A 22,157-nucleotide genomic window follows, 5' to 3' on the forward strand; every position below is an offset into this window, starting at 1 on the left:
AACATGATGTAAACCAGAAATGATCATGGGGAAACAGCAAGAGTTCAGGAGTCTCTTTTCCATTCCCCAACTATACAATTTTTGCAATAACCCCCTAAACTAACAAAAACAATATGAAAATTGATCAAAACAGACTGACGTTTACTCACGTTATGCAAAACTCTTACAGCAATAATGAATTAACAACTGGATAGTGAGCAGCAGTGATATGTGCAAAATAGATTAACCAGCAAAACAAGCCGTTTCCTATTTTACAATTCTACCAATAGCTAATACACCACTCTAAGCATCAGCGACCATCTATTTTAACTTGCTACTCAATAAGAAAATAGATTAAACCATATTATCAGTGTACAAAACAAAGCCTGTTAAAATATAAATCAATCATTGCTTACCATCAAATGGGTTAAAGATATTTTATTCAGTGAATGAGGCACATCAACCATAGAAATGAAGCCCTGCTCTCCCTGCCTCATACCTGAGTATGCAAATACAGCAGCTTGCCTTTTGAAACATCGTGAAAGCATCACATTACCATGGTCATCATCTAAACAGATTATAATTAGATTGTATACTGGCTGCTCTATCTGTGCCTTTCATAGATTTTTCTATTAGTTCCTTTACAAAACCTGCAGTACCTTGGTCCGTAGTCACTCCCTAAAGATCCCATCCTCCGAGCTGGTTTAGGGGAACTGTTTACATTTGCATCCTTGGCGTTCTGAGTGGTTGCTTTCATCACAGCCTCCGGCTCTGAAGAGGATGGCTTCAGCTTTGTTCCTGCCATCATTCAGGCTGCATAGACTTCTCTCAAATTAATTTTCTGCACTGCATACAACACTGCAGGCAGCTACCACCTGGTCTTAAATTCATACATCACTCCCTGTGCTTGAAAGTGGACTGGTCCTAACTACCAGATTTTTTTTGGTTTTCACAATGCAAACCATAAAAATAAAATACAAAATCTTGGTAATTCTGTATTTATTTTGACAAGTGCATTTAGCAGCAGGGGTGGAATAGTTCAGTTATGAGAAGACGTACTAACAATACCTGAAATGCTGCATAAAATGATGTACAGCTGCTTTCATTGCAGATTCTGTTTCTCTTGCTAACCATGCATTGGTTCGTCAGTATAGGTGGAGAATTTAGACTTGTCACTAAGGTTAAAGGGAAAGCTACAGAAGGAAATGTATTTATAGTCTGTGGCAATGTATTTCCTGTTACTTATTTCTACTTCATCACTGTAAAATGTTGCAAGTATTACCACCATCAGTGGTTTACCACCAGTATTCAGCTCTTGTGCTACACTGAAAGCAAGGCTTACATTTCTATAGTGCAGATCACAAGCTTCAGATCATCCCAAAGCACCACAGCCAAATAGGTACCTGCTGTAATGTAGAAAACACAGTAAGAAATTGTGCACAGAAACCACAAACAGTCAAGTTATAACGAAAAGATAGTCAACTTTAGTGATGTTAAGGGGTAAATATTGGCTAGGAAAACTCATTTGCTCTTCTTTGAAAAAGTGCCATGCAATCTTTACCTACCATACTAGAGAGCAGACTGGGCCTTGGTTTAACATACAAGCTGAAAGACAGCACATCTGACAGGACTCCTTCTGGACTGCACTGCAGTGTCAGCCTAGTTTACAACTCAGCTTGCTGGAGTGGGACTTGAACTCCCAACAACTTTCTAACTCAGAGGTGAGTGTGTTACTAACTGAACCACAGCTGACAACACTACTCAAAGATTCCTCTCCAGACACCACCCAAGTTGGGAAAGACAAAATCCAATCAATCAATTAAAAAAAATCCAGCAGCAATAAATAGTTCAATGGGATATATTATCAAAAAAGCAAATACTTATCATATATCCTTTATTGAAACCCTACTGACAGCAATGGAATTTGTCATTTATTCTTCGTCCAACCTAGTACCTAAGATTAAAATCGAGTTAAAAGCAAGTTCTAATTTGAGCTTTGTGTTCTCTTAATTAGTTTTGCTGCAAAACAGATGATTCAAATGGCCCAAGGTGTTCAACAACAACAACTTTCATTTATATAGCACCTTTAGCATAGTCATACATCACAAGGCACTTCACAGAAGCGTTAACAAACAAAATTTGACACCAAGCCACCTAAGGAGTTATTAGGTCAGATGATCAACAGTTTGGTCAAAGAGGTAGGTTTCAAGGGGTGTCTTAAAGGAGGAGAGTGAGATAGAGAGGCAGAGAGGTCTAGAGAGGAAACTGCAGAGCTTGGGGCCCAGGCAGTTGAAGGCATGGCCGCCTATGATGGAGCGATTAAAATCGGGGATGCTTAAAATGACAGAATTGGAGAAGAATGATAGCTGAGGGTTATGGAGTTGGAGGTGTGAAAGAAATAGGGAGGGGGTGAGGCTATGGAAGGATTTGAAAACAAGGATGAGAATTTTAAAATCAAGGTGCTACTTAACCAGGAGCCAATGCGGGTCAGTGAGTGCAGGGGTGATGGGTAAACAGGAGGTAGGTCATGAGCAGCAGGGTTTTGGTTGACCTCAAATTTACAGAGGGTAGAAAGTGGAAGGCTGACCAGGATTGCATTGGAACCTGGTAATCCTCATAATTATCACAATCAAGAGAGCAGGGCAGTGCCTTCGATATCAGGAGATGGGAGGGGTAACAAAACAAATCCACAGGACAAAAAAAACGATGAGCTGCTCCTGTTCACTTTCAAATGGTTTCTTAGTGAATTTCAAGCATAGATATTCAGTCATTTGTCAAAAAAAGGTCTTTTGATCCGAGAATTTTTTTTATATACAGCATCTATTAGAGTTTTCTGTTGAGTTCTGGGCACCATAATTTAGGATGTCAAGGCCTAGGAGAGGGTACAGAAGAGATTTTCTAGGATGATATCAGGGATGAGGGTCTTCAGTTATGTAGAGCAGCTAAAGTTGTTCTCCCTACAGCAAGGTAGGTTAAGAGGAGATTTGTTAGAGGTGTTTAATATGAAACAGTTTTGATAGAGTAAATAAGGAAAAACAGATTCCAGTGGCAGAACAGTCAGTAACCAGAGGCAACTGGCAAACAAATCAATGGTGTGTTACGACCAGGTGAGAAAGAGGTCTAGGGTTCCCTTTCAGCCTTCACCTGGTCTTACTGTAACAGGGTTTTAATTTTAAACACAATGTTTTTAGCTCCCCGTTGGTGAATCCTTGTTCACCACTTTCCAATCAGAAGGCAAAGAAACCAGCAGAAACAGGCTTTCTTAGGTTTAAAGAAGAAAAGTTGAAATTTATTAAACTTGAACTCTAATTCAGTTAACGCCTACGGATGCACGACGTGCCCACGCTAGCATACATACACGATACACATATGCAAGAGGCAGAAAAGAGAAGAAAAATAAAGTGGAAAGGTTTGAGGCAATATCTGAAGAGTTGTTGTTGCAGTTCTTCGAGCTCACTGTAGAGTCCTTGATTGCAGGTAGATCTTGTTTTTCGTTGGGGCCCAGTATTCTTCTTAAACCTTGTTCACTGTAGGAGACTTTTCTCTCTTGGTGTTCATGTGTCTTCAGTGGATTCAGAGGCTTGTGAGAAAGAGATGGGAGCAGACAGGAGAGAGATTTTCTCAATCCAGGAGCAAACAGACACTCTGACTTCCAACTCTCTGTGGCCAGTTCAAAAGAAAACCCTGGAACAGCCAGGTAGTCATGTGACCAGCTGGTCTAACCAGTCCTGGCCCTTGTGGATTGTATTCTCCTTAGCAGGCCCTGGAATGCGCTTCCTCACCTTCGATTTCTGTTAGTATGCAAATGTTTTTTTCCAGCCACGGCTGATCTTTTTAACAAGTCATTTCCTCGCTCCAACAACAATTAAAAATCAATGTTCGTGACAAAATTGACGTGCCTCATTCTTGGCAGGTGGGGGCCTAGCGTGACAGGTGACATGAGAAAACAGGCCTGTTTTTTTTTTACACCGAGTTATTATGATCTGGAATGCACTGCCCGAGAAGGTGGTTAAAGCAGATTCAATAATAACTTATGACAGGAAATTGGATAAATACCTGAAGGGGGGGGGGGAAAAATACAGGGCTATGGGGAAGAGCAGGGAGTGAAACTAATTGGATAGCTCTTTCAAAGAGCTGGTACAGGCACGATGGGCCAAATGGTCTCCCTCTGTGCTGTATCATTCTCTGATTCCATCTGACATGTATGTTTATACAGTGGAAGAGCTGATTGTGAAGAAACTATGATGAAGAGGCACTTCTGTGTATCAGTTCAAGGCAAAATACAGAGTACACTGCATATTGGTTGGACTTAGTAAAATAGAATGTAATGAGGCTTTTATGCAATCCATTAGTGCTCTTCTGAATAAGTCAGGCACGAGGGAATGAGTTTAAGGTAGTGATCTAATTTGTGCTCACAGTTCTGTTAAAAATCATTTCTGGTTGTCTCGTGGTAACTACGGATTTCATTAGAACAGGAACATTAAAATGTCCATCTTTACACAACATACTATTTATTCTGATCAGTTTTCATAGGACTGGTATCAGGAAATGCAAATGAATGAACTTGCATTTATATAGTGCCTTTCACATCAGGATTCTCAAAGCCCTTCACGGCCAACAGTGCAATCACCGATGTCATTTGTGCAAAGTCACAAAACCAGTTAGGAGATGTGAGCAGTTGAACTATTTTTGATGATGTTGGCTGAAGGATGAATGTTAGCCAGGACACTGGCAGAAAGTCCTGCTTTTCCTCTAACGGAAAAGAGGAGGCAGGGGATGGAAATCATCCAGGGTCCCTGTTCCCGAATACAATCCAGCAATCCATGCTGGGAAATGCATGTGGTTTGAGGTTGGTCAAGGAACGAATCAGAGTTGATTGGGATGATCACCCTATCCCCTCCACTCTGGTTTAACAAGCTGCTGATACTCATTATGTTCATATGTGAAGAATGAGCACTTGTATTCTCAAGAACTGCCTTTTGGGGAACCACACATCTGCATGAATTAAAAAGAAAAAGAGAAACTTGCATTTATATAGCACCTTTCACAACGTCAGGACATTCCAAAATGCTTTCCAGTCAATTACATACTTTTGAAGTGTAGTCCCTGTTGTAATGTAGGAACAATGACAACCAACTTGCCCACAGCAAGCTCCCACTAACAATAAAATAATAAGAACCAGATAATCTCTTTTAGCAATGTCAGTTGAGAGATAAACATTGGTCAGGGCGCCAGGAAAAGCTTCCCTGCTCTTCTTCAGAACAGTGCTGTGGGATCATTTACACCCACTTGAGAGAGCAAACGGGAACTCATCTTAAATTCTCATCCAAAAGATGGCACCTCCAACAGTGCAGCACTCCCTCAGCACTGAATTGAAGTCTCAGCCGAGACTTTATGCTCAAGCCTCAGAAGCAAGAATGTTACCAGTAGTACATTCAGGACAGGCGGAGAAAAAATTGGGGGTCAGGTGGGGAGACAGGGTTATGCGGTGGTTGTGGGGGGAGTGGGCAATTGATTACAAGCGAACAGAAGCAAATTACTGCAGATGCTGGAGATCTGAAATAAAAAATAGAAAATGCTGGACATACTTGGCAGGTCAGGCAGCATCTGTTGAGAGACTTTTTGATTCGAAGAAAATATAGTTTTAAAAGCTTTAATTCAGGCAAAGGGTGGTCAGTTCTAATTATTGGCATGTAAGAAAAGCAACTAAATTTGTCACAATTGGGGAATTTAACGCTAGATGCATCTCTAATGATACGTTTCTGTCCCTTGAACAAGTATAGAAGGATGGGTTGCTATTCATGGAGAAAATATGATTCTATCGCATAGTGGCTGCGGACTTCCACATTTGCACTTACGAGCTCACCATTGCTACCCAGGCAGTTTAATGGATGCACAATCGCAAGCTGGTAGACAACCCCAGCCAGTAACCATCAGAATCTGTAACACTGAATATGCATCAGTTGGCAGATGGCGCAGAGGGCCTGTGTTCATCTTCCCTTGCAATCTGGAGCGATTCTGAATCAAGTTAGTGGGTGGCCTTGTTTTGGTGTGGGTGGGATACTTATAATATTTAACAAGCTTGTGATTAGCAGGTTTCATCCTACATTACTTAATGTAGAGAAGAGAAGGCCGAAGGGTGATCTGATAGAGGTCTTTAAAATCATGAAGTTGCTTGATAAGATAGACAGAGATATTTCCGCTTGAGGCTGAGTCCAAAACTAGTGGTCATCATATAAGATAGTCACTGATAACTACAATAAGGAATTCAGGAGAGACTTCTTACCGAGACAATGGTGAGAATGTGGAACTTGCTACTACATGGAGTAGTTGAGGCAGATTATATAGATGCACTTAAGGGGAAATTGGGTTCGTACATGAGAGAGAAGGAAATAGGATATGTTGATAGGTTAGATGCATTTGGGTGGGAGGAGGCTCATGTGGAGCATGAACATAGGCATAGACCAGTTGGGGGAATGGTCTATTTCAGTGCTGCAAATTCTATATTATCCATTTCATACAGATTATAATGGATAGATACAAATGAAAATTAATAAATGTCCCAGCCGTCATGCTGATGCTACTGGAATTTAGGGTCTATGGAGGGCATCAGGCCATGAATGAATAGTGGAGACTTGGGATGAATAGTTGGGGGATTTGTACAAGTACTTCTCCAGATTGTTTCTTCAGGAGTTGTAATATTTGGGGTGCAGTGCCTTGTGGGGGTGGGTTGTACATGGGTTTGCAATAGAAATGCATTTGATGCAACTTCTGCTTGTTCATAAATTCTGATTGGCAAACACATTGACAAATAAAAATCCCACACAGATCAATGTTGACTTCAAAGCGAGGATAAAATGCAAGCATATTTAACCGATGTTTGTCAAAGTGCAACAACAAATTTGATGAAAAGCCCTGGTGGTAACTGTATAATTGTCTAGTGAGGTGACACCTTCAGTACTGGCTTCAGTTCTGTTCAAGGAACGATGTGTACATTTGAAGAAATGCATGTGTCTCATCACATTACTCCAAAAGTAGAGAATTCAGGATAGGCTGGAAAAACTCACTTCAGCTTTGAAAAAGGGTATCTTATAGAGTATTAAGATGTAACAGAATAGATAAATTCAGAACACAATAAAAGTTAAAACCACAGTCAGAGGACATGGGGATAATGGTATAACTTGATAAAAGGCAAGTTCAGGACATTCAGATATTTGCGACGTAAATTGTGGGAACCTCAATCTGGTAATGGTGTAGCAATGCCAGTGTTGCATCTGGGGCCTTGTAAATGTCATGCCCAATGGCTCATCTCCCTGACCAACCACATGGCACTATTAGAAGTTGAAAACAGACTCCATAACACAGGTTGAGGTGCGGCGCTGAGAGATGGGTGAACTGCAGTTTCTGAAAAGACCTTGGAAATTTTATCCCAGATGTAAGGGTCTCGACATCCTTGTGTCGCCTCTTCTCTGGAAGGCCCGCTGAATTTAGTACCAATCAAGTGGACAGTGGCAGGCCTTCCGCAGGATCAAGGACCCTATCACCGGAAGTCACACCCTTGCAGAGGTGCACCTGCTGGAGGCTGAGGAGCACCTCTAGAACCAGGCCTCAGGTAGGTCAGGGTGGGGTTCATGAGTTGGGGGTGGTGGGTGATGAGTGGGCACAGCAGCAAGGGCAGGGGTGTGGCTCTCAGCGGGCACCCCCCTGCCCGATGCCGGGTCCCTCATTCAGGCACTGTGCCTTTTAACAAGGGCACCCCACCCCCCCCGCCCCACAGCGGGGAAGCAGCCTACATGGTTTCTCGTGCCGTGCTTCCCGTGTGGTGACAGGGCCACCCGCGGCATGACTAATTGCAGTTATGGTGGGAAGAGGCCCTTAATTGGGGGTTAATTGCCCAGTTGAGGACCTCAATTGGCGGCAGGGTGGGAAGGCCGTTCATAAGCCTTCCAGCCCAAGTCTAAATTTTAGTGGAGGCAGGATGGTGGCGGTAACCCCCCCATGCCACCATCCCACCCGATTTTATGCTCTCCCCGCCTCCAAACCTGCCGTGGGGGAGAGCATAAAATTCCCCCCTTAAATCAACTTGAAAAGTTACATTTTAAAATGTCATTTTAAAAGCTTTTTTTTTTAATATAATGGAGTAAAAAGTAATTAAGTGTTTTGCATATACACTTCCCCAGAGATAATAATAATTCAAGAGGAATCGAAGAATCGAGCCCTTAGGGTCGGAGAGGAGGATAAGCAGAGTCTCCTGGATGAAGTGGAGAGAAGACGAGATGGTTTGCTGCGGACTGAGGGATAGGGCTTCCCGCAAAATTAGTGTGGTGGCCTGGAGGGAGGTTGCAGTGACCCTTATCAGTAAGTCCAAGGTCCTAGGGACAGGGGATGATTGCAGAAACAAATGACCTGATCAGGGCAGACAAGGTAAGTATTCTTAGAATCTCAATTCAAAATTCTCAACAAAAAGTATAAAAGTTGTCTTTTTAAAAAAAGAGTGGAAGGGAAGGTTAGCTAGTTGGTGTTTGTTTGTTCATGGCAGAACCCAAAGGCAAGCAAGTTGTAAAAGTCAGTTGCAGTGGGAAACAGCTTTTACGCAGCAATGAATTTGACAATTTTAGCGCTGAAAAGAAAATTCCAATACTTGATAACAAACCTCTTACACTTAAGTATCTCATAGCACATGTCCTCTGTTTTCACACAATGCAATATTGCATTATTATCCGATGTGGCAAATTAACTCACTCACAGCTCCACAGGTAGCAGAGAAAGGGACTGCAGAGAGCACTGAGGTAGAGACCGAGTAGGAGGAACCAGAAGGGGCGGGGAAACCAGACAACTGGTGGCCGTCTTCATCGGAATACCGGGGCCACTCGCTCTTTCTTGGATGCCCTGCCCTCCTCGGGAGGGGGCTACCACCTATAGGCCTAGAGGTTTCCATGTCGGAATCTTCCAGATCCACTGACATCTCGTCTGCCTGGTTATGGGACAGTTCTTCCTGCAGGGCAAAATTGTGCAGCAGATTACCACAACCTTTGACATTTCGCTCGGAATATCACGGGAGGAACTTTATTTCTCGATCAATATCCGCTTTGCTTTGTTTTTGGCGGGTTTTGTTTCACAGCTCTGTTTCACAATTATGCATGCATTATTATTGACCGAGTGGGTAGTTTCTGAGTTAGGGATTGGCCATTGAGGAACGGTTGGGGTTATGCTACTCTGATTTAATATGAATGGATTAAAAAACCTTATACACATGGGTTCAAGCTCTGACCAGCACCTGTGCCAGATGATTTGCAGGCTTTGTACTTGAAAAATGTAGTTTAAGTAGAACTGAACAGTGCAGTTGGGAACCAAGCAGGTTCTTTTCCCCCTCAGGCAGACAAGAGAAGAAACTGGGTGAACATACTAGCTCTCTAAATAGTTGTGCCATTGACTTTAAAGTGAAAAAGCACAAGTGCCTGATAAGGAGATGAATAGGCTGCTGACACTTATTCCCAGATTCTTGCCCCTCCGCTCTCCTTCCTCGTCCCAAAAGAATGAAACCACAAGGAAGAATGTCAATGTAACTGCACCACAGCATAAGTCGCTGCCTTCGGAGAGGCGAGGTAACAAGGGAAATTTGGAGGGGAAAAAACAATTAAATTGCAAAAGGAATTAATTTCTTTAATCTGATCGACTTAGAAAATGTCAAGCTGGCTATTATCATGCAGCGCAAGGATGTTCATTGAACATTTGAGAGAATTATGAAAGGTTGGATTCTCTTCACAGGAAGAAAATGTTGCTCAAAGTGGCAGATGGCCTGATGATGCAACAGTGCTCAGCTATTTGCAATAACTGGAGGATTGGTACTGTGCATGGCGTTTATCACAAAGCATCAGGAGTGCTTCCGCATCCCTGTTGCAGGCCCATCCATGTTTACAGACAGGTCATTGGAGAAGGGATTTGCTACCAGATTGTGAACTCTACACTTGATCAACTAATCGCAGTATAGATTATCCAGATTCAACTGTGGCTCAATTGGTAGCATCGTCACCTTGAGACCTGAGCATAAAATCCAGGTAGCCACTCCAGTGCAGTACTGAGGGTGTGCTGCACTGTCAGAGGCGCTGTATTTCAGATAAGACGTTAAACCGAGGCTCCGACTGCCCCCTCAGATGTCGTAAAAGATCCCATGGCACTATTCCAAGAGCAAGGATATCTTGGCCAATGTTTATCCCTTAACTAATGTCACTGAAACAGATTATCTGGTCATTATTACATTACTGTTTGTGAGATCTTGCTGTGTGCAAATTGGCTGCTGCGTTTCCTACAGTAAAATAGTGACTATACTTCAAAATAATGAATTGGCTGTAAAGTGCTTTGGCACATTCTGAGGTTGTGAAAGGTGCTATATAAATGCAAGTCTTTATTTCATTCTTCAACTGACTGGCTGTTTTTAAAGAATATGCAAATTGAATTATAACATTGCCTACATGTTGCACATACACCAGGCACAACACGTTCACTTTCTGTTTTAATGTCTTCATCACAACTCAAAAGAGATGATGCAGTGCATGCATTCTCTATGTACACAACCGCACTATCATACATTGGTGCATAAAACAGAATGCTACTGCCAGGAGACATAGGAAAGAGTAAAGAGTACTATCCTCATGGCAGCACCTCAGGAACATTAAGAGTTGCTATAAACTAGTCAGGAAAAAGATGAGATGGAACTCGCAGCCCACAAAGGTGGTGACAATCAATGATTTCAAAAGGAAATTGGATGGGCACTTGAGGGAAATAAACCTGCAGGGCTATGGGGATAGATCAGGGGAATGGGTCTGATTGGATTGCTCCACAGAGGGCTGCCATGGACTCAATGGGCCAAGTGTGGGGTAATGACTCTATGATTCGATGACTATGTCAAAACCAACAATAGCAACTGGGCTGACAACAGTACTGCAAATTAATCATGCTTTGTTGGAGCCCTTCAAACTTGCCTATGTTATAATACATGTCATCCTGCAGTGTTATAACTTCCCTCAAGTTATCAGGTGGGAGGAAAATCCAGATGGGGTGCCACTCACGACCAGAAAGAACAAGATCATTTTAGCTATGGAAGTTGTATCCTATTATAGAGTGGTGAGAATGTGGAACTCCCTAGCACATGGAATGGTTGGGCAATTAACATGGATGCATTTAAGGTGAAGCTAGATAAGTATATGGGATAAAAAGGAATAAAAGGGTATATTGACGGGGGTTAGATGATGCAGGTTGGGAGGAGGCAGTAACTGAACCTCCGAACTTTTTGCAGTTGCCTTGAATCATGTTTGTGATACGTATTTGTGTAACAGCAGCCAAGCAATTGCATCCTGATGAAGGGTCACTGACCTGAAATGTTAACTCTGCTCTCTCCACAGATACTGCCAGACCTGCTGAGTATTTCCAGCATTTCTTGTTATTATTTCAGATTTCCAGCATCTACAATATTTTGCTTTTATTATATAACTAATTGTATCCTACTGGGACCCATGACTAACCAGTGATATAGAAACAGAAGAAAAGTCAAGGATGAAAAAAAGCAATCCCATCCATTACAGCTCTGCCTTCCAGTTCTCAAACTCTCCCGCAACATCATCAGCTACATCGTAAATGTCCTGTTTGCCTTTACTGCCCAAACAGCAGATAATTCTAAACATTTACCATTTATTGCAAAAAGAAGTTTTCACTATTCAAAATTTAAGTCCTCTGGCCCTCCTGGTTTAATGTGAAGTAATATTCTGGATTTACCTCATGCATACCATCTAATATTTCATATTAGCCAAGCTGTTCCAGTACAGCTACAACACTGGCATCTACCCTGCAATGTGGAAAATTGCCCAGGTATGTCCTGTACACAAAAAGCAGGACAAGCCCAACCCGGCCAATTACCGCCCCATCAGCCTGCTCTCAATCATCAGCAAAGTGATGGAAGGTGTCATCAACAGTGCTATCAAGCGGCACTTGCTTAGCAATAACCTTCTCAGTGACGCTCAGTTTGGGTTCTGCCAGGGCCATTCAGTTCCTGACCTCATTACAGCCTTGGTCTAAACATAGACAAGAGAGCTGAACTCAAGAGGTGAGGTGAGAGTGACTGCCCTTGACATCAAGGCAGCATTTGAACGGGTATGGTTTCAAGGAGCCCCAGCAAAACTGAAGTCAATGGGAATCAGGGGGGAAACTCTCCGCTGGTTGGAGTCATACCTAGCGCAAAGGAAGATGGTTGTGGTTGTTGGAGGTCAATCATCTGAGCTCCAGGACATCACTGCAGGAGTTCCTCAGGGTAGTGTCCTAGGCCCAACCATCTTCAGCTGCTTCATCAATGACCTTCCTTCAATCATAAGGTCAGAAGTGGGGATGTTCGCTGATGATTGCACAATGTTTAGCACCATTCACAACTCCTCAGATACTGAAGCAGTCCGTGCAGAAATGCAACAAGACCTGGACAATATCCAGGCTTGGGCTGATAAGTGGCAAGTAACATTCGTGCCACACAAGTGCCAGGTAATGGCCATCTCCAACAAGAGAGAATCTAACCATCTCCCCATGACATTCAATAGCATTACTATCGCTGAATCCCCCACTATCAACATCCTAGGGGCTGGAGTAGCCATATAAATACTGTGCCTACAAAGGCAGGTCAGAGGCTAGGAATCCTGTGGTGAGTAACTCACCTCCGGACTCCCCAAAGCTGTCCACCATCCTCAAGGCACAAGTCAGGAGTGTGATGGAATACTCTCCACTTGCCTGGATGGGTGCAGCTCCAACAACACTCAAGAAGCTCGACACCACCCAGAACAAAGCAGCCCGCTTGATTGGCACCCCATCCGCAAACATTCACTCCCTCCACCACCAACGCACAGTGGCGGCAGTGTGTACCATCTACAAGGTGCACTGCAGCAAAGCACCAAGGCTCCTTAGACAGCACCTTCCAACCCTGTGATCTCTACCAACTAGAAGGACAAGGGCAGCAAATGCATGGGAACACCACCACCTGCAAGTTCACCTCCAAGTCACACACCATCCTGACTTGGAACTATATCACCGTTCCTTCACTGTTGCTGGGTCAAAATCCTGGAACAACCTTCCTAAAAGCTCTGTGGGTGTACTTACCCCACATGGACTACAGCAGTTCAAGAAGGCAGCTCACCACCACCTTCTCAAGGGTAATTAGGTATGGGCAATAAATGCTGGCCTGGCCAGCGACGGCCACATCGCATGAATGAACAAAAAACAAATACCTCACATCTCAACCTTTCTAGTTTGGAGAGCTTGAACTTTTCCAATTTTACCTTAATGCCCTTTATCTTTGTGATCAATCTTGTTGCTCTTTGCCTTCACTCACGCTAAGGCTCATGTAGCTCCCTTCAGCCACGAAACAGGCCATTCAGCCCAACTATGCCAGCATTTATGATCCACATGACACTCCTCGCACCCCTCTTCACTGGATCGCAAAAGAACTTGCATTTTTAAGCACTAGATCACCCAATTATATAGGGAACAGTTTTGTCACAATATTTTCTTAACTGTAAGCAGAATCCAACAGCTTAAGCTCAGATCTCAGTTTGGAATGTGAGGTGATCCAGTTCGGATCAATTCAGATTTGGATTTGGTAATTATCTGAATCTTGGCTCAGTTTGCACGCATCTTGTTCAAACCTATCCGAATGTTTAAGAAATAACTAAATATGCCTCTATGTATGAAATTCCCATCATTCTATTGAACAGACAGCAACCCGTAATGTTGGACAAGGTTCGCCCATCTGCAGCTAATAAATGCACAGCAATTTTTCAATCTACCTGATGGACTTTTTTTTTTGGAGGAGAGGACGGATCTACCAGTCCACAGAGTGGAGGGAATGTAGTCTTGTTGGTCAAATGCTCTGGAATTGCCTTGCAGTCTATGGCAACTAGAATCCAAAGTTGTCAAAAAGTTGAACCAAAATTTGGGGCATGATTTTCTTTATCACTCAGCAATTGCATTGGCATAGAATATCATTGGATTTTTTTTTTACTATTCACTGTCTAAAACATGGATTACGTAGAATTTACAGCACAGAAACAGGCCATTCGCCAAACTAGTCTGTGCCAGCTCTAATGCTGCACCCCGAGCTTCTAGGATGGTCATTTGTCCGGGATACTGGACTGTCTGGTTTTTAGTCGGTTTGTCTACTGTCCAGTACCGCCGGATGCCTTTATGTCTGGTATACTAGGGTTAGGATGGAAGAATCATTTAAAGAGGCAGGCACCTAAAGTAATTTTGCAAAATAGAGGAGTCTAAAAGACAAAGGCTAGCCAGGAATACACTGCGATTCAGTTTGCTGGTCTCATCAACGTTTCTCACGTGAAATTAATCCACTATACTCACAAACACAGGTGTTTCTGGTACACTTTTTCAGTTGCGGGCTTGTGGATGTGATGATGTCATCTCCATGCATGGGGACATCTTCCCCTTCCCCCCCACCTCCACCCCGCAGTGTTGCTGGTCTGTGGGTCTGGTGTCCGGTATTCTTGGCCTCCAGCAGTGGTTAGGCCACAGCTGGAGTATTGTGTACAGTTCTGGTGACCACATTACAGGAATGACATAATTGTTCTGGAGAGAGTACAGAGGAAATTTACAAGAATGTTGCCAGGGCTTGAAAGTTGCAGCTTTGGGGAAAGAATCGATAGGCTGGGGTTTTTTTCCCTGGAACTGAGGGGTTTGAATTTGCAGGGTATTTGAATCCCCAATTGGGTACTCCCAGTGAAGATTGGAGGTCACTGTGATTTCTCACCATGCCTTCAGCTGCCTGGGCCCTAAGCTCTGGAATTCCCTCCCTAAACCTCTCCGTCTCGCTGTCTCCTCCTTAAGACACTCCTTGAAACCTAACTCTTTTACCAAGCTTTTGGTCACCTATCCTAGTATTTCTTTATGTGGCTTGATGCCAAATTTTGATTGACAACTCTCCTACTGCATTTTTACCAAAGGCACAATTTAAATAAAAATTGGTGTAGATGATGATGTTTATGCTGATGTTGAGTTACCATCCACTAATTTAATTGGATGGGAAATTGATTTCTTGACCAGTGCTTTTGGGAACATTGTTCAAAGCTGGGAGCACCCGATCGAGGAATCACTCCTATGGATTAGACAAGAGCAAAATACTGCGAATTCTGACAATCTGAAATAAAAACAGAAAATGTGGGAAATACTCAGCAGATCTGGCAGCATCAGTGGAGAGAGAAACAGAGTTAACATTTCAGGTCAGTGACCCTTTGTCAGAACTAGGAGTGCTGAGCGGTGTAAAAGTTTTTAAGCCGGGAGGGAAGGAGGGAGGGGGCGCGGGTGGCGGAGGGGAGGAGAGGAAAGAACAAATGGGAAAGTCTGTGATAGGGTGGAAGACAGGAGAGATTAAATGACAAAAGGGATGATAATAAAGGCAAAAGGGGATGGTAATGGGACAAGTAAAGGAACAAAAGATATGTCTAGAGGAAGTGTAAATGGGAAAGCAGAATCCCCAATAAAAGCTGCCCTCAAAATAAAATGGGGCAGAGTTATGATTTGAAATTGTTGAACTCAATGTGGAGTCTGGAAGGTTGTAAAGTGCCCAGTTGAAACAGAACCTCATCTTTCAACACAATCACTCAAGGAATAAGCAATAAATGCAACCTCTCTTACCCACATCCTGATAACTAAAAGAAAATGAACGAATGTGCATATTGTCATATTTGATATCAGCATAAATACCTGGACTAGAATAACCACAGTTCATACTAAAAGTCTCTGGTCACTCCTTTCATTACATCTTATCCAATTCATTCCCTGGCAACGTGGATTGGAACATTAGAAAGATGCTTACATTACAGAAGTAATAGACGCTAATATTTGCAACTGTCCTGAAAGCCCATATGATCAACATTAATACGACAGATAGGAGGATACTTCAGAGTAGACTGCAATTACAACCAAGTGAAATGTGATTAGCAGGCTTTGCAGGGACCCAGAACACCAGAAATTAAAGGGAAGTAATCTCATTAGCCCAAGTTACAATGAGAAATAGTCGCCTGAAATGGGCTGACTTAATTCCCAAAACTACCAGACTTTAATCCTTTGAGAAATGGCAATGTTTTGAAAGCCTGGCTCTCCAGAACCAGAAGCAAGATGAGGAGAAAAATTTGTACGCAGTAAGTTCTGATGATCTGGAATACACCGTTTGAAAGGGCGGTGGAAACAGATTCAATAATAATTTTCAAAGGGGAATTGTATAAATACTTGAAGGAGAAATATTTGTAGGACTATGGGAAAGGGCAGGGATTAGAGCTAATGTGTCCTTGGGAGGGTGCAGAGGAGATTTACCAGAATGGTTCCAGAGCTGAGGGATTTTCGCTATGAGGTTAGGTTGGAGAAGCTAGGGTTTTTCTCCTTGGAGCAAAGGAGATTGAGCGTAGATTTGATAGAAGTGGACAAGATTATGACAGACTTAAATAGGGTAGACAAAGAAAAGCTGTTCCCATTTGCTGATCATACAAGGACGAGAGGACGCAGATTTAAGATTTGGGGCAAGAGGTGCAGGGGGGATGTGAGGAAGAACTTTTTTAAGCAGTAAGTGGAACTCACTGCCTTTGAAGGTGGTGGAAGTGGAGACGATCAATGACTTCAAAAAGAAATTGCATGGGCACTTGTGGAAAATAAACTTGCAGGGCTGCAGTGATAGAGCAGGGGAATGGGACTGATTGGATTGCTCTAAAGGGAGCCAACATGGACTCAATGGGCCAAATGGCCTCTTTCTATACCATTGTGACTCTATGACTCTGCATTAAGACAGGTCAATGATGAATTTCCTAGTTGACAAGCCTGCCACGCAATGAAGTATTTTTAATGTATTGGTATAATGTGGCAAGACAACAGGGTGCGGCTAAACAGAACAGCGACAGAGATAGATATCCTACCAGCATGACCTGTTGACTCATGAGAAGTGGTTGAACATATAATATAAATGATGCCAATGGGCAGTATAAGATTATCATGGATTGATTTGTTTACAAATGATCTTTTTACAGATTCAACCAGTATTTGTCTTATTGACTGCATTAGTATGATAACCTACATGATTTTAGAAATGCAGCTGATTGAGGGACCTTTTTAGAATGTAAGTCACATGTCTAGACAAAAACTATTAAAAACCCATTGTACAGATACTTTAGTGATTTTGAGGGAAGTACTGGTGATTCATGATTGATTTAAACTTTTGCACTGCGTTAACAGCTGCCATTGGTTATGATGAACTGTTAACTTGAGCTGATAATCATCGCTGAGTGACTGATATGGCAGACTGTGAAACCACATGGGATGCCCATGCAAGATGTGCCCTAGTATGAAAAGTGTATGTACAGAAAGGCACAATTGAGCAGGAAGACAAGTAAACCACAGATATAACATGACTGCAAGAACGGGATGACGAATAAGGTGAAAGAATTGAAACTGCAGAAGTTGTGAACTATTAAAGAGTGTATGTGTGTGCGTTCAAGTCTTCAGAAGAAGGAATTTTCCTCCACTCAAGATCAGGGGGCAGGTTATTCAACCTTGCCCGTCTAAGAGCGAAGTCCAAAGTACAGAAAGTCCTCATCAGGGAACTCCTCTTTGCTGACGATGCTGCTTTAACATCTCACACTGAAGATTGTCTGCAGAGTCTCATCGACAGTATTGTGGCTGCCTGCAATGAATTTGGCCTAACCATCAGCCTCAAGAAAACGAACATCATGGGACAGGACATCAGAAATGCTCCATCCATCAATATTGGCGACCACGCTCTGGAAGTGGTTCAAGAGTTCACCTACCTAGGCTCAACTATCACCAGTAACCTGTCTCTCGATGCAGAAATCAACAAGCGCATGGGAAAGGCTTCCACTGCTATGTCCAGACTGGCCAAGAGAGTGTGGGAAAATGGCGCACTGACACGGAACACAAAAGTCCGAGTGTATCAGGCCTGTGTCCTCAGTACCTTGCTCTATGGCAGCGAGGCCTGGACAACGTATGTCAGCCAAGAGCGACGTCTCAATTCATTCCATCTTTGCTGCCTCCGGAGAATCCTTGGCATCAGGTGGCAGGACCGTATCTCCAACACACAAGTCCTCGAGGCGGCCAACATCACCCAGCTTATACACACTACTGAGTCAGCGGCGCTTGAGATGGCTTGGCCATGTGAGCCGCATGGAAGATGGCAGGATCCCCAAAGACACATTGTACAGCGAGCTCGCCACTGGTATCAGACCCACCGGCCGTCCATGTCTCCGCTTTAAAGACGTCTGCAAATGTGACATGAAGTCCTGTGACATTGATCACAAGTCGTGGGAGTCAGTTGCCAGCGTTCGCCAGAGCTGGCGGGCAGCCATAAAGGCGGGGCTAAAGTGTGGCGAGTCGAAGAGACTTAGCAGTTGACAGGAAAAAAGACAGAAGTGCAAGGGGAGAGCCAACTGTGTAACAGCCCCGACAAACAAATTTTTCTGCAGCACCTGTGGAAGAGCCTGTCACTCTAGAATTGGCCTTTATAGCCACTCCAGGCGCTGCTCCACACACCACTGACCACCTCCAGTTGCTTACCCATTGTCTCTCGAGATAAGGAGGCCAAAGAAGATGTGTGCTTATGCACAGGCGAGTGTTCACGTGAACTTGGATATGATTAGATAAGAACTGCATGATTGCAGATTTCTAGATGTTAGAGATATCAAGGGATATGGGGATAGTGAGAGAAAAATGGTATTGAGGGAGAAGATCAGCCATGATCTAGTTAAATGACGGAGCAGGCTTGAGGGGTCGAGTGGTCTACCCCTGCTCCTATTTCCTATGTCCCATGCATGGTGGAATGGACAGGGACAGTTCTAGTTGGCAACCTCAGGGGAGTCCACTGGAAAAAAGCCAGCATAAGAAGGGACCTTCCAACCAGGTTCGGAATGGAGGAGAAGAACCCAGAGACAGAAGACAGAAGCTGAAGACTGCAAAAGGAAATGCACTCCCCAATCCAGATTCGACACAGGAAGTACAGAGCCCGCATTGTTCTGTAAATTGCTACCTGAACTTGTCCTAAACTTGACCTTTAGCGAACGAGTTTTCTCTAAATAATGTAGCTCCATAGCTGAACTTTTGTTGTCATGTCGATCCTGTAGCGAGTAAGGGGTTAAATGCTTGCAGCAGATTAGAGATTCTTATTCATGGCTTAATAAAAAGATTCACTACAGCTGCACAAAAGCAACATCACAACCTGTCTTTTTATCTATTCATGTCCAGCTTTGCCAATGTTTTAATGAGCTCTCTGCACCCATTCCAGAATAAAAATACTTTGCAACATTCATTAAATCAGCAGTATACAATGCAAAGTTATTATAGCAGCAGCTCAGGGGAACAAGAGAGCATCACTATGTAGAAAAATCTCTATAAACATAATTTCCAAGCACAAACTCACAGGAGTTCTCATGCAGCTTATTTCAGACCTTACCCACTCGCTGTGTGAAAACGTTTTTCTCATGTCACTTTTGCTTCTCTTACCAAATATTTTAAATCTGAGACCTTTTGTTCTCGATCCTTTCACGAGTGGGAACAGTTTCTCTCTAGCTACTCTGTCCAGACCCCTCATGATTTTGAATACCTCGATCAAATCTCCTCTCAGCCTTCTCTTCTCCAAGGACTGAAATTCCTCATCCCTGGAACCATTCTCGTGAATCTTTTCCGTACTCTCTCCAATGCCCTCATGTATTTCCTAAAGTGCGGCGCCCAGAATTGGGCGCAATACTCCAGCTGAGGCCGAACTAGTGTCTTATATAAGTTCAACATGCAACCCCATGGATTTTTAGGACCAAGAACCATAGTTCTGGTGGTTATGCTGGTGATGGCAATAGTGGAAGTAAGTAAACAGCAATCCATTATATCTAATAAGTGCTGAGTGTTCAAACTAACTTTTGTGATCATCCTGTCTCCAAAAGACCACATTCAAATTTTCTGATTGCTTCATATTTTTCATTCACCTCAACCAAGATTCACCTCACGCAAAGTCTCCACTCAACCCTGCAAGCAGACCAGCCTCTCAGCACATCTAACCCCACCACAGTCACAGCTTTGTGAGTAAAGCTGTGCATTATCTGCTGGTATATTGTAAAACCACCGGCATATCACAGCTTGGAGCTCAAATGATATTGGCAAACAGCGAGATGAATTTGAAGTGTTACTGCCATGTAATATATGCCAATGATGTATTCTCTATATTTAAATTTATATTGTATCCTTTACTTCTCCTGTCCCTTCCTGACCATGATTTAGGACACTTTTTTCCCGAATAAGTACATCGCCTTCTCTGTCCTACGCAGTGGTCTATATTTCCAAATGGTGGGAAATCTATTCCAGGTTCAAGTGTCCTTTTTAAACACAGCTGGTAATGGTTTCCCACAGGTTAATACCTATTTGTTATAAATGTGTTGGTAAGCTGTTACTGATTCTAGAGCAGAATTAGCAAAATAACTGTGGGGTTCTCCCAAAGAGAATTGTGCTTCAAAGGGCTTTGAGAAGTTTTTGAGAGAAGCGATAAAGGCACGTGTAAATGCAAGTTCTTTCTCCCAAAGTCCCAACAGACCCACACAGACACAAACATATTCACTTCAAGTGAAGCAGAAACCAAAAGTGCAATATAAAAGATAAGAATACTTACATCAAAATTGCACTGATTTCTCATGACTAGGCAGCTCTCCCGATGAATACCACCTTCATGGCACATCCTCGGCGAAGCATGGTTTTAGATTATTGAGTTATGGAGAGAGGCAACTAAAATTATCAGCATAGGATGAGGGCCAGTGGGGGAGAAAAGAGCAAAGACTGAGGTCGGTATGCTCTATGTTTTAAAATAATAAAGTGAATGGATACAATGGATGTAGAGCAAGTTTTTTTTAATTCATTCATGGGATGTGGGCGGCGCTGGCCAGGCCAGCATTTATTGCCCATCCCTAATTGCCCTTGAGAAGGTGGTGGTGAGCTGCCTTCTTGAACCGCTGCAGTCCATGTGGGGTAGGTACACCCTCTGTGCTGTTAGGAAGGGAGTTCCAGGATTTTGATCCAGCGGCAGTGAAGGAACAATGATATAGTTCCAAGTCAGGATGGTGTGTGACTTGGAGGGGAACTTGCAGGTGGTGGTGTTCCCATGTATTTGCTGCCCTTGTCCTTCTAGTTGGTAGAGGTTGCGGGTTTGGAAGGTGCTGTCTAAGGAGCCTTGGTGCATTGCTGCAGTGCATCTTGTAGATGGTACATACTGCTGCCACTGTGCGTCGGTGGTGGAGGGAGTGAATGTTTGTAGATGGGGTGCCAATGAAGCGGGCTGCTTTGTCCTGGATGGTGTCGAGCTTCTTGAGTGTTGTTGGAGCTGCACCCATCCAGGTAAGTGGAGAGTATTCCATCACACTCCTGACTTGTGCCTTGTAGATGGTGGACAGGCTTTGGGGAGTCAGGAGGTGAGTTACTCGCCTCAGGATTCCTAGCCTCTGACCTGCTCTTGCAGCCACGGTATTTATATGGCTACTCCAGTTCAGTTTCTGGTCAATGGTAACCCCCAGGATGTTGATAGTGGGGGATTCAGCGATGGTAATGCTGTTGAATGTCAAGGGGAGATGGTTAGATTCTCTCCTGTTGGAGATGGTCATTGCCTGGCACTTGTGTGGCGCGAATGTTACTTGCCACTTATCAGCCCAAGCCTGGATATTGTCCAGGTCTTGTTGCATTTCTACACGGACTGCTTCAGTATCTGAGGAGTCACGAATGGTGCTGAACATTGTGCAATCATCCGCGAACATCCCCACTTCTGACCTTATGATTGAAGGAAGGTCATTGATGAAACAGCTGAAGCTGGTTGGGCCTAGGACACTACCCTGAGGAACTCCTGCAGTGATGTCCTGGAGCTCAGATGAATGACCTCCAACAACCACAACCATCTTCCTTTGTGCTAGGTATGACTCCAGCCAGCGGAGGGTTTTCCCCCTGAATCCCATTGACCTCAGTTTTGCTAGGGCTCCTTGATGCCATACTCGGTCAAATGCTGCCTTGATGTCAAGGGCAGTCACTCTCACCTCACCTGTTGAATTCAGCCCTTTTGTCCATGTTTGAACCAATGCTGTAATGAGGTCAGGAGCTGAGTGGCCCTGGTG

At 43.5% G+C, this 22,157-nt stretch overlaps 1 protein-coding gene across 7 annotated transcripts in view; it reads right to left on the reverse strand.

Annotated features, from left to right (window-relative positions):
• The window catches only part of kcnt1b (potassium sodium-activated channel subfamily T member 1b), a 357,067-nt gene that overhangs the window by 228,362 nt on the left and 106,548 nt on the right, over positions 1 to 22,157 (reverse strand). For 2 of the 7 annotated variants that reach the window (XM_068012236.1, XM_068012235.1), the window contains exon 1: positions 1,048 to 1,118. The exons of 2 other annotated variants lie outside the window; for them this stretch is intronic. In XM_068012236.1, the coding sequence (XP_067868337.1) occupies positions 1,048 to 1,113 (66 nt within the window). In that variant the 5' untranslated portion in view covers positions 1,114 to 1,118. 3 more of the 7 variants (XM_068012238.1, XM_068012231.1, XM_068012232.1) reach the window with 2 other exon arrangements.

The sequence above is a fragment of the Heterodontus francisci genome, chromosome 32, assembly GCF_036365525.1.
Source record: "Heterodontus francisci isolate sHetFra1 chromosome 32, sHetFra1.hap1, whole genome shotgun sequence".
Lineage (NCBI taxonomy): Eukaryota > Metazoa > Chordata > Chondrichthyes > Heterodontiformes > Heterodontidae > Heterodontus > Heterodontus francisci.